Source organism: Abramis brama, assembly GCF_963993115.1.
Source record: "Abramis brama genome assembly, chromosome: 10".
NCBI classification, from domain to species: Eukaryota; Metazoa; Chordata; class Actinopteri; order Cypriniformes; family Leuciscidae; genus Abramis; species Abramis brama.
The window spans coordinates 26,285,852-26,297,843 of NC_139972.1; the positions used below are offsets into that span (position 1 = coordinate 26,285,852).

Consider the following 11,992-nt stretch of genomic DNA (forward strand, 5'->3'; position numbering starts at 1 on the left):
CGGACATAATCAATTCATTACATCAAAAACTTAATATTGTGTGAAATTTAAACTGACAATTTTGGTTCCAGGGCCACCACTTCATTTATGAGTTTATTATGTTGGAAAAACTATTTGTAATTTTTATGAGTAATAAGCATGGTAATAAGCTGCAGTCCGTATTTTTTCCTCTTTGTCATCATCTCTGATCGAAATCTGAGATTGGACGCGGGAGAGGTGGGAAGAGAGTAAAATGGAGTCAGACGAGAGCGAGGGAAATGAAGAAGATACAAGAGGAGTTGAGAACAGGAAAAGGAAAAAGAACAGTGTTTCAAGTGACGGAAGCCAGACAAGAAGAACTGTTGAGAGATATCAAGTAGGAATGATAGCAGTAACAAGAAGTGACGGGATCTTCAAGGATTCGCATGAGGTTGGAAGATTCATTGGAAAGAAACTCGGAGATGTTCGGTCCATTAAAATAACAAGGAGTGGGATGGTTATTATTGACTGCGTGTCAAGGCATCAGAGAGAACAAGCTCTAAAGATTAAGGTGTATACAGAGTACAGAGCTGTGAAATGCTTCCCACTCGGGACAGAATGCAAAAAGAAAGGAGTAGTAAGTGGCGTACCGCTGTCAGTGGAAGACGAGGAGTTTCGGGCCGTTGAAGGAGTTTGTGAGGCCAGAAGACTGACAAGATTCCGTCAAGGAGAAAGGGAAGAAAGTACTTCTGTGTGTCTGACTTTTGTGGGAGATTTGCCAGAGAGGATATATTTAGACTATATATGCTACAGGGTGAGGTCTTATGAAAGAGCTCCGTTAAGGTGCTTTTGCTGTCAGGAGTATGGACATGTGGCTGCAGTGTGTAGAGGAGTCAGGAGATGTGGGAGATGTGGGAAAAATACTTGTGTAAGAGGGGAGTGTGAAGAGGAACAAGTAAAATGCATTCACTGTTTGGGAAATCACCATGCGGGGTCAACGCAATGTCCTGAAAAAATCAAACAGGTAAAAGTGAGTAAAATCAGAGCAGAAGAAGGGCTAACATATGCAGAAGCTACTAAGAGAATGGAACGAGCAGTAGTGCAAACAGAACAGGAGACGGGAAAGAAGGGAGATGATCAGAATAACGTTATTGGCATGGACAAGAAGCGATTTCTAGGATTTATTGCTATGGTGGTCAATTGTGCTGTGGAAATTAAAGGGAAATCAGAGAGGATCAAGATGGTGTTGGATGCGGCGAGAAGATTTTTGGACATTGTGGACATATCAGGAGAAGAACTAGATAATACGCTGAGGAAAGAATTTATACCATCTCAGACCATTGAGTATGACATATAGAACGGGAAGTGAACTTTAGGGTGGTCACTGTAAATATACTGCACTGGGAAAACTATTTAATTCAGTAGGTGGCGGTAATGCAACAATTTGGATGCCAACTGCCATAAAACCCAAGAAGAAGAAGAAGAAGAAGAAGAAATCTGAGATTGCAGTTATTCGCGGAATTATCAACTTTACGTGGGTTGTGCCTCGGCACGCACAGCGCGGATGAATCCAGTGTTTTGAGGAGAATGTGCGGCTGTCAGTCACCGCGCCGGGTGTGGATACTGTCATTCGCAATCACAGATTCTACTTTTTGGAAGTATGACCAACATAAGAATTTTCAACGGAAAATGTCATCTGAACAGGTAAGTAACAACCACTTTTGTTCTTACCAACTAAGGGAAAAAAGCACTGCAGCAAATCGCGCTGATTAAAACAATCACTTATCATATCCTTTACAGTCTATGATCATATCACGTCAAACCGTGCAAATTATACTTTGTTCTCAAATTGTTAATTTTAACAACATCAGCATTGCGTGACTAACGTTACATTTAATGCCCTTCCGATATTTATCCTTGTTTTCGCATGGGCCCGGTTGCAGTCTCTTTTTTTTCTGTTGCCACTCCGAAGTCTTTTGCATTTTACACTAGTGATTGTCGTTTGAACCTTTCTGGATCCGCCATCAAATTGATAAGTTTAATTATATCAAGTGCTGTGAGAAAAGGCTATAAATCTCAACGTCCAACAGGGTGTATAACGCAACATAGCCTAACTAGCCGGGACCCCTTCTTTATGTTAGGCCGCTGTACGTGAGCTGTATCGTTCAGTTTCGTTCCTCGAGTTAATGAGAAAAGTGTAATTTATTGGCGCACTATATTGACCGCGTATTGAGCTCAAAACTGTTGAGCTAGATTTTCAACCAATCAGCATCGAAAATGTAAGTAGGTCAGAGCCGAAATCAAGCCAATATCACTACGCACATGTAAACGTGGAGGAGGACGCAAGCAGCGCATCTTCATCTGATAGCGGCGATCAAGCTCGTTTAACACACGTAAAGTGTATTCTTCATGTCGGAAAAGATGGTGGGAAAGGTCCGCAGCCCTTTACTGAAGTCCGATGGGAAAAAAATCAAGCAATGTGCGTAGGAATGGCTCAAAACGTCTGACACTACTACGGAGCTAACGTTAGCTATTGCTAATAAACAAACATGTTGCCCTCCTGGACAAACCGGTCTCTGATGTCCCAACAACTACGGGTTTCACCCGGCCTGCTATCGGCGTTTTATAGACAAAAAACGCTTGCCTTGTGTGTATGTGTGTGATGGGTAGGTTTAGGGGTCGGGTTAGTGTGTGTGTGTGTGTGTGTGAGTGAGAGAGAGAGAGAGAGAGAGAGAGAGAGATGGGTAGGTTTAGGGGTCGGGTTAGTGTGTGTGTGTGTGAGAGAGAGAGAGAGAGAGAGAGAGAGATGGGTCGGGTTAGTGTGTGTGTGTGAGAAAGAGAGATGGGTAGGTTTAGGGGTCGGGTTAGTGTGTGTGTGTGTGAGAGAGAGAGATGGGTAGGTTTAGGGGTCGGGTTAGTGTGTGTGTGTGTGTGAGAGAGAGATGGGTAGGTTTAGGGGTCGGGTTAGTGTGTGTGTGTGTGAGAGAGAGAGATGGGTAGGTTTAGGGGTCAGGTTAGTGTGTGTGTGTGAGAGAGAGAGAGAGATGGGTAGGTAAATAAATAAATCAAAATTAAATCTTGTTTACAATAATCATTCCTGTGAATATGTACATGTAGTGCAGTTACTGCTCGTGTATGCAAATTAACAATTCACCATTAAATGTGTTATTTTTAAAAGTGTTTTTTATATATATATATATATATATATATATATATATATACTTTTGAGTTTAACTTGGAGTGAGATTTGGGGAGATTAGGGGGGGGTTTGCAAAAAAACTTGCCTCACAATAAGTGTATTGTGATTGTCAAAACATTTTAGTAACTAAACTGAATTTTATTAGGTTTAGTGACAACATGTTACAATGTTTATATGGTACAATTTCTGGTAAGCTACGTTTAAAAAAAAAAAAAAAAATTCTTGAAACAAATTTCACGATTTCAATTCAATTCTTGTGATTTGATTTAATATTGACTCATTTGGATAAATATTAGGTACACAAGATAGGCGTTAATTTTTCTCAAGAAAAAAAAATACATAGGCTACATACAGACAGCCCTATCAGCTGGTAGTATTATTTAAGGTTAAAAATAACTCAAATATAATATAATGCGTTTTTTATTATAATAACAACTTTATTTAATGATATAAGTACAAATATAATAAATATGTAATATAGTAGGCTACACATATTTAGCAAAATACTCTCTATAGCTCTTTTTCTAGCCAACTAACGTGCCTATATTATGGTCATTAAATGGCTTTCCTGAGGTAAATGTTATGTGACATAATTGTTCTCCAGCTGTTTTATTGACCCCTTTGTTTGATTGATTGATCGATATTATGTATGAAGAATATACATTTCGGTAAGCTGTAGGCTACTGTTTCTTTCAACATTGTTCATTCGTGTTTATTTACTATTAGCTATAGTAGAGATGATCGGGTCACGTGCCGCTAGGGATCAATTACAAACGCCAAAACGGTTGTTTGAATTTCGTAATAAAATTGACAGAATCTGAGAGCTGAATTTTTTTTCATATCATAACTAACCTGCTCTGTCTAGTCTGTTGGTCTCCGTGTCCTCTTTGCTTCGCGATTTTTCTGTGCGTGAGAAAATGGATGTGTGGTGTGAGAGCGTGTGAAAAGTGTCAATTGCGTGAGTCTCACGGTGAATGCGTGAGAGTTGGCAGCTCTGATATTATATTTTGGCTTAATTCTATTTGTTATTCAGATTTTACCTCAAATATTAGGCTACCTTTAAATTGGAACAACATAATGAGAAGTAATTGGGATGTTAATGCTACAGTAGAAGTTTTCTTGATAATCTTATCATGTTTACTGTCCCTAGATAGCAACTTCAGGTATATCACACATTTCAAACTGGTTTATGTTGTACTTCAAGTGGTAATTCGGCATTTTTGGGTTTATATGATAAACAGGTTTGAAAGTGCAAAATTCCCTATGTTTTCCCTTTTTTCAAAATGGGCACCTTTAGCATCATTTTTCTCAAAAACTGCAAGGTTGTGTGTGGAGAACTTTTTCCTAAGGAATCTCTATATATTTCTGATGTTAAATATAAAAAAAGTAGGTAGTGCCCCATTTGGTGGAACGAAACCCTATTTCTAGGCCTCTTTTAGGCTACCGACAGCGGCCTATGTGTACAGATGTGACATAATGACGCAAAGACATGCTCGAATTTCCCGCGGAAATCCACCAGTACCACTCGAATTAAAAACATTATTACAAGCTTACCGTTTTGAATAAAGCTAATGCAAGCAGATAGTTTTGAACACTGTCTGGTTATGTACTTGCTCGAAAAAATTTTTTGGATAATTGTTAACCTCAAAAAGTTACGGAATGCAGCTTTACAAATCTTTACAAAATCTTTAAATGTTTATGCTACAAATTATAGGCTACTAAACTATACTATACTGCTTATTATATACACTTATTCTCAGTGTAGTTTGTTGGTTGAGTCTTAATTTTTGAGCTGTTATTAATTTTGTTGAGCCAAAAAAAAAAAAAAGTTTTTAGAGTGTTTATCACTCAACCAGAAAATGGTCTAAAAAGTTTATTTTCCACTTTTTTTCCTCTCCCCATTTGTGCAAATGAATAAAAAACTATGAACATACATTATAATTATATATAAGAGTGTATTATTTACATTATGTGCAGCATAATTCAAACAATTATATATTTATAATAAATGTCTTTCCAACATGAGAAAGAACATTTATGAGCTTACATTTGTGTTGTCATGTACATTTTCAGACTGATATTATTTGCATTGGTTGTCACATTTTTGTCTTTCTGCGCCAATACCACAAACCATATAGATTCAAAATACCTTACAGTACATTAAAAAACACAATTCTTCATGAAATCAAATGGGATAGTAATATTGTACAATAGTATTATTATTTAATATTATCCAGCCCTTTTAGAAAAAAAACCCTAAATTGATTCATAGTTTAAAAAATTCATCACTGGTCAGATAGACGTCATCATTGCCTCTTGCTCTTACAGACCTTTGTATAATAATGGCTCAGTCTGTGTAAAATATGCCTTCAGTGTATGATATGTTCAAGTTTTTCCAGTTCATTCCATTCGAGCCTGTCTCAAGCTTCTTACACAAAAGCAAACAAAAAAATGCAGTGTTGTGTTCAATGCAACAGGCTCCACTAAGAATGTAGCTTGTTTGCTTTGCCCCGTCATCCTTCTTGAGTGCTGTGTGTTTTCATCATCCCTTAAGGAAATGGGCCTGGAGAAGTTTGGTTCTGGCTTGGTAGGCCTGTGTTTGGTTTATGCATAAAGGGCATCACCACAAAGGTGAAGATGCCGACCAGCATCAGAGCCACAGTGATTACGATAATGGCTCCAAGTACGGCATAATAGCACTGATTGGAATACATTAACCTTCTCACGCGACCCCTCATCCTGCTGGGCGGTCTTCCCACGTCGATCATAGTCGCCTGGCCCAGACCTTCCTCCATGACTCCAAGTGGGTTATTACCGGCCTGCTCCTCTTTCTTCTTTAACACCGGCAGGTTTAAGCTGGTCTTCATAAAGCTGTTTGGTGGAGGATTCTTAAGGACGAGTTTGCCCTGGCTGCGTTTAAAGCGCACGGAAAGCGCCCTTTGCATGTCAGCCGGAAGTTTCCGGAAGATGTCTTCGTTATTTCCCAGGTGAGGCAGATCTCGGCCGTGTCGGATTACCGTCTGCTCCCGACAGATGGGGCAAATCAGCATCTTGAGCTCGGGAGAATTGACGTTGATGCGTGCCAGGCATTCCAGGCAGAACGTGTGTCCGCAGGAAAGTAACTTGGGAGTCTTGAAGATGTTGTCGAAGCTGCAGAAGCACACAATGCACTCGGTGTCTTCCAGGTCGTCTCTGGGTTGCTCCGTCTGGTTGTGTCCAGGCTCGTGGTCGCAATCTCGCCTCCTTCCCTCCTCGCTCCGACCCCGTTGGTGCTTAACGCCCTCCTTCCGGTCCCGTTCTCTACCCCGGCTACCTTCACGACGTCGGTTTTCCGCTTCATTGCTGCGGCTTCTCCTAAGAGGCTTGTCGGGCTTCTGTCGTCGATCTGAAGTTCCCTGGTTGAAGCTGCCCTTGCTTGTCGGCTTGACGTTGGTCCTTTTTTTGCTGCCCTGGGGTTTCTCTTTGCCGTCACTCATTGTGTAGAGCCTTGGATCCACAGGAGCGGATTAAGAGAAAATGGAAGTGTCGTGCAGAAAAGCCTGGAAGGGGACATGAAGCAATACACTATCAGTCTAGATTACAAATACAATCGATGGAATTTACATTCAACAGGCACATGATTTCAAAAAGTGCTGCATGACCTTGAACAAGAACGAACTCAGGTCACCAAAGTGTACAGCTGTGCAACTCAAAGGTGGAGATCGTAAACTGAAGTTTGCCATTAGCAGTCAAGTGTGATGAGAACATTGCTTGTTACAGTGGTTATTGCTTGCTTTTCTTTGTATTCTATTATAGGCCTTGAATGGCCTTGAGTTTGAAATCGACCCAAATTTCTAAGGCCTCTAAATGATCAACATGATCAAACCTGTAGTGCACAACGTGCTTCCATGTCATCTCATTGATAGTTTATCCTTTTCCCTTTTAATATAATTCTAAAAACGTCCCCCTTCAGGTTATGGTTCACGTGTCTTTCTGCTTTAAAATCTTTAATGATTTTTGTAAAGTAAGTGTTAGAATAACTTTTATATTGTTAGTAATATTTCAAGATGAGCATTTACCGGACTGAAGCAACTTGGTTTACTGGATTATCCATACATACGTTTCTTTTTGAAAAATCATGTTAAAATGTCAAATATGATATACATCAGGTTTTTTGTACATCTTTCATTTCATCTCTCAATTCATTTGACTTTTTGGCCATATACAACTGCACCAAATGCCAAATTGACAATAATGGCAATGAAATGTTGGTGTTTTTTCCTCCTCAAGTCAAGTGTGAGCTTTATATTCTCACTATATGAGCCATAAAAGCATAATGTATCAAATATGATACTTAACAAAAAACACATACGCAATTTAAAGGTTCAATAGATTTTTCAGACGATTATTTCATATGTCAGGCTTTACAGGGTTTACATAATTCTGAGTTATCTTGTTCCATGTATTACAATGTTCATATGTGATCTTGGGTTAGTAATTAACACAATGAACAATAGTAAACCTCAGGCTACCATTCTTATTTGCATATTTATGAGGTTGATAACATCTCAGCGAATATGGCCTGGTCAATCTGTTTGTAAATTGATAAAATAATACTCATCACCCCAGCAAAGCACAGGGCTGCCAGGTTTGTGTAACCGAGGGTAAACCAGCCCAAGTACTGAGGTATTTTATGAACGCCTGTCGCTAAACAACCTGCCATTGTATTGTAGCACCATATTGTATACTATTGCCACCACAATTAAAGGCATAACCAAGGGATAACGTGCTAACCAACTTTCAAATTGACAAGGGTTTTCAAATTAACCTAGAATTAGTGTGTAAATCCCATAAGAGCGTTGACCTAAACTCAAAATCTGACTGTTCAGGAATGCCAACCAGAATATCAAGTTTTTACAAGAAGGTGCAGATCCCAGTTTCATTCTGTTTGCTTATAGTAGTTAAGCTTTAACTGTGAATCAAGTCAGGAAACTCATGAAAAACAATAAGGAATGTCTATAGCAAACAATTACATTAGTGAATGTGATATTATGAACATGTAAAATCCAGGTTGAATTTAGTTGTTCATTAATTAAATTAGCCCATGTTTTTGCACTCAGATCTTACTATAAAGGTTGTACCAACTGGCCACATAAAACACAATCAAAACCTTTATTTTTAGGAGTGTTAACTTTGAGCAGAAAGCAGAACTAGTTATTTTTCAGAACAATTCATATATTTTGACTAAATGACTTCCCAAATTAAAAGCACACCTCCACAGGTTTAGCACAAACAAGATCAAGTCAGTTGAGACTAGTCACTTAACTATGACAATAACACACCCTTCATTTAAGATCAAGGCTAGCTGTCACACTTTTTACGTGAGTGAATTTCATGAATGTTTGTCCAGGTTTGTTTGTTAAAGTCAGTTGCTTTTAGGCACATACCTTAAAGATAAAAAAGGCTTTAAAAAAAAAGATAAGGTAAAACAAAACAATTAACAGAAGACTTGATTTGCTTACCATTGTAATATTTGGGCCATTTTGTCACACTGGAATAATAGAATTAAGTAGCATTTTTAAGCAAATTACAAATTAAAACATACAACGTGTGACAAATACATGCAAAATATTAGCAAAAATATGAATTTTAGTTTGGAGGACAGAATAAAAAATAAAAAAAACTTAATTCAAGAGGGTTTCAAGCTAGGTGTATTTCTTTTTAGTCTTTTACTTGCTAAAAATATGAAATATTTATCAGATGACAGAAGGCATTAGTAGATTGTGTACATGTTTTTCAGCAAAGTTTTGATTGTGTTGATAATTTAGAGGCCTTAGAAATTTGAGTATCAAATATGTTAAAGTATAGAGTTAGGAATGACCCTTGGTCAATACACAAAACTACTGTCAGAGAGAATATATATTTGTGTAATTGGACTGTTGACTTAAAACCTTATAGTCTTAATAGCCATGTGACAACACTGTAAAAAAAAGTTACTGCCTTACATTTTTAAGTACAATCAACTTGATTATTTAAGTAATTTCAACTTAAATCACATTAAACTGACTTAAAAAATAGTTGAATCTTGTACACTGTAAAAAGTGAACAGTTGGATCAACTTAAAAAAATTACTTCAATCCGTAACACCTAAAGAAATTAAGTTTTCTCAACTTAAATTATCACGTTTTTCACGATAAAATGTGATAATTTTAGTTGAGAAAACTTAATTTCTTTAGGTGTTACCAATTGAAGTATTTTTTTTAAGTTGATCCAACTGTTCACTTTTTACAGTGTATAACACTTTTTTTTTGTTGAAAATTCCTTAACTTATTTTAACGAGTTAAAGCAATGTAAAAACATTTGTTGTCTTAACTTATTTATCATATCTTTTTCTTTTTACAGTGAACTCGCCCCAGTCTCCATGTTGGACCTGCATTTTATAAGTTAAAATCACAAAAAGTGTTTCTAAAAACTTGCAATCTACCTATGAGCTGACGAGCAGTTGAACCCAGATGTTTAGGTGCCTCTGAAGTTTGCCTGGCTCCAGAAGCACATATTCCAGTCTAGGTGTACATCCAACAATGCAATGTGAAAGGTGCGCAATCCAGTCCTTTCTGTCTTCCTCAAAACCTATCACTGCGGTTTTCATCATCTGTTAGTTAACGCAAGCAAAGTATCTCCACCTCTTCTGCATGTTTATCTCTCTCTCCCTCCCTCCTTCTTTTTACCATGTCATACCTGTTAAACTTGTCCAAGCTGCCATTTACCCCAGTTTGAATGTGAGGAATCCACTGACTAATACTTGTGCTTTATTTTTCTGACCTTGAATGAAACCGAATCCACCGAATGCTTCTCAATGCTCTAAATATCAGAATGTCACGCTTGTTCATGATAAACTCACAGCCACGATGCAAACACTGGCAGAATGTTGCTATGCAGTTGGTAGGGTGTTCTGGGTGGTGGCTAGGTGGTTACTTATTAGTCCAAGCCATAGTGTCATCGGAAAACTTTGAATGTACTCCAGGACATATAACTGGAAATATACACCATTTAGATGGGAACAATAGGGAAGTTTAAGATCCCAGGAAGTTGCTGCTAAATTAAGTGACTAGGTTAATGTTATTCTCACACACACACCCACCCTGATAAGGGATCAGGAAGCACTATCCCATTCCAGCATTAAGAAATGTTGTGTTATAAAGGTTGATAATGTTTTGTTGTGGTGTGAATCACTTCACTTTATCTCACATAGCCATTTTACCTGTACTTTTATCCGTGATTAAGTGTTGTTAACACACTATTGCCACTATTGTTTCACAGTAAGATAGAAGAGCAGAAGAGAAATGTCTAGATGACTGGATAAGCCATATGCAAATTTCACATGGCTGCACTTGGAGGATCAGATTTCCAGACTGTTTTTAGATTAGAGGGCAGATATAGCGGTTAATTGCAGTCGCTGGTAGGGTTTGGACAAAGCAAGGTGATCGCCTCAGATAAGTTACCAGTTTGTAAATTAAGTTAAACTAGCTTATTCTGGCTGGTGTTTACTATGTAGGAATGTTTGATGGTTTGGTTTAAAAAAAACTTGAAATGCAGAGGGACTTTAATAGGGGGCCGTTCACACAACACACTATCATGGTAATATTCATAATTAGCCTATCTTACATTTTGGCAAATTTGTGGCTAATTCATTTGATTTCATACACATCTCACTCGTATGTTTTTCATACAATCTATTTACGTCCGGTTAGGGTTGGGGTAGACCTTTATGCTTTTTTTTTTTATAATTACGCTCGCACATCGCATCTTCTGCAGCATCTCACATATGGCTCAACTAAAAATGTGGCACATTTAAAAAAAACAAATAAAAAAAAAACAAAACAAAATTCCACTGCCGTCTCTTGTTTTTAAATGCAAAATCGTGTTCCATGTGAATGGCCCCCTAACGTCGGCATGAAACGGATAGTGCGATAGTTTCTTTCCCATTATGATGTATATCCGAGTGAAAAGGCTTCTATAATGAGAAAAATGAAGGTGGGATCTTATTTTGGGAATTGATTGGATCGTAGGAAGTGTGGCGTTGCAAATTATATGGACTGAAAGGAGGCTGGGATCTTGTGCTTTTTGAAAGCTAGCTCGCTATTGCTAGCCTCTCTGAAATTGCCTACCCTGCCTTTAAATGGAATTTCTGGTGAAAAAACCTTCCTGTTGACATTGACAGTCAATTTTACTACTTTAGCTACTCATTGACTAACGGCTAATTTTGGCTGTTCATCATCTGGGAGCTTTAGGGTAAAATACAAATTACTGGAAATTATCAATCATTGACTGCTGGCTAAATATTAAACTATATGGCACAAGAACTTTACAGGGGACAGAATTATGCCTTTCTATAGTAAATGTAAATAAATAATCAAATTTAAAAGTTACAAATTGCATTTTACATGAAAATTCTGATCTTGGATTATGCTGATCCATACTCAAATATTCTAACAAACTGCAGGGTGTGCCTGTTGTAACACAATAACCTTTCTGCGTTAATAAATACATTTTATTGCACAACCCTCTCCTTTTATATTGATATATCCATGGTCTGTGTCATTTCATCCATATTAATATCCCTATTTTGGAGTATTAACATTTCCTCCTGGCTCCCTTCCCTAAACTTCATGTATTTTAGACGGTCAACTGAGGTCAAAAGCCTTGACAGACACATGCTTGAGGTTTAGCGTAACATACCGCTGAAAACAATCTCTGTGTATTTATGAGAACACTGTTTCCTTCTTCATTCTTCTCTTGACCCACATCAAGCCATATCTCTTTAATAGTTTCAGAGGTCACATAATATAACAGCAT

General features: G+C 37.8%; 2 protein-coding genes across 2 annotated transcripts; one reads left to right on the forward strand and one right to left on the reverse strand.

The window, feature by feature from the left end:
• Window positions 1–332: 332 nt before the first annotated feature.
• On the forward strand, window positions 333–10,987 carry LOC311091021 (uncharacterized protein). Its single transcript, XM_084126737.1, has 2 exons — window positions 333–1,662; window positions 9,539–10,987. Exon 1 carries the CDS (start codon window positions 362–364, stop codon window positions 1,313–1,315), a length of 954 nt encoding a protein of 317 aa, XP_083982863.1. The 5' UTR covers window positions 333–361; the 3' UTR covers window positions 1,316–1,662; window positions 9,539–10,987.
• Window positions 3,279–9,774, reverse strand: rnf183 (ring finger protein 183). Its single transcript, XM_084126738.1, has 2 exons — window positions 9,621–9,774; window positions 3,279–6,696 (listed from the first exon to the last, which is right to left on the reverse strand). Exon 2 carries the CDS (start codon window positions 6,631–6,633, stop codon window positions 5,707–5,709), a length of 927 nt encoding a protein of 308 aa, XP_083982864.1. The 5' UTR covers window positions 6,634–6,696; window positions 9,621–9,774; the 3' UTR covers window positions 3,279–5,706.
• Window positions 10,988–11,992: the final 1,005 nt, after the last annotated feature.

Excerpts from the sequence above, each read along its gene's own strand:
- LOC311091021 (XM_084126737.1), top strand. The coding sequence starts at position 362 with ATGATAGCAGTAACAAGAAGTGACGGGATCTTCAAGGATTCGCATGAG.
- rnf183 (XM_084126738.1), bottom strand. The coding sequence starts at position 6,633 with ATGAGTGACGGCAAAGAGAAACCCCAGGGCAGCAAAAAAAGGACCAAC.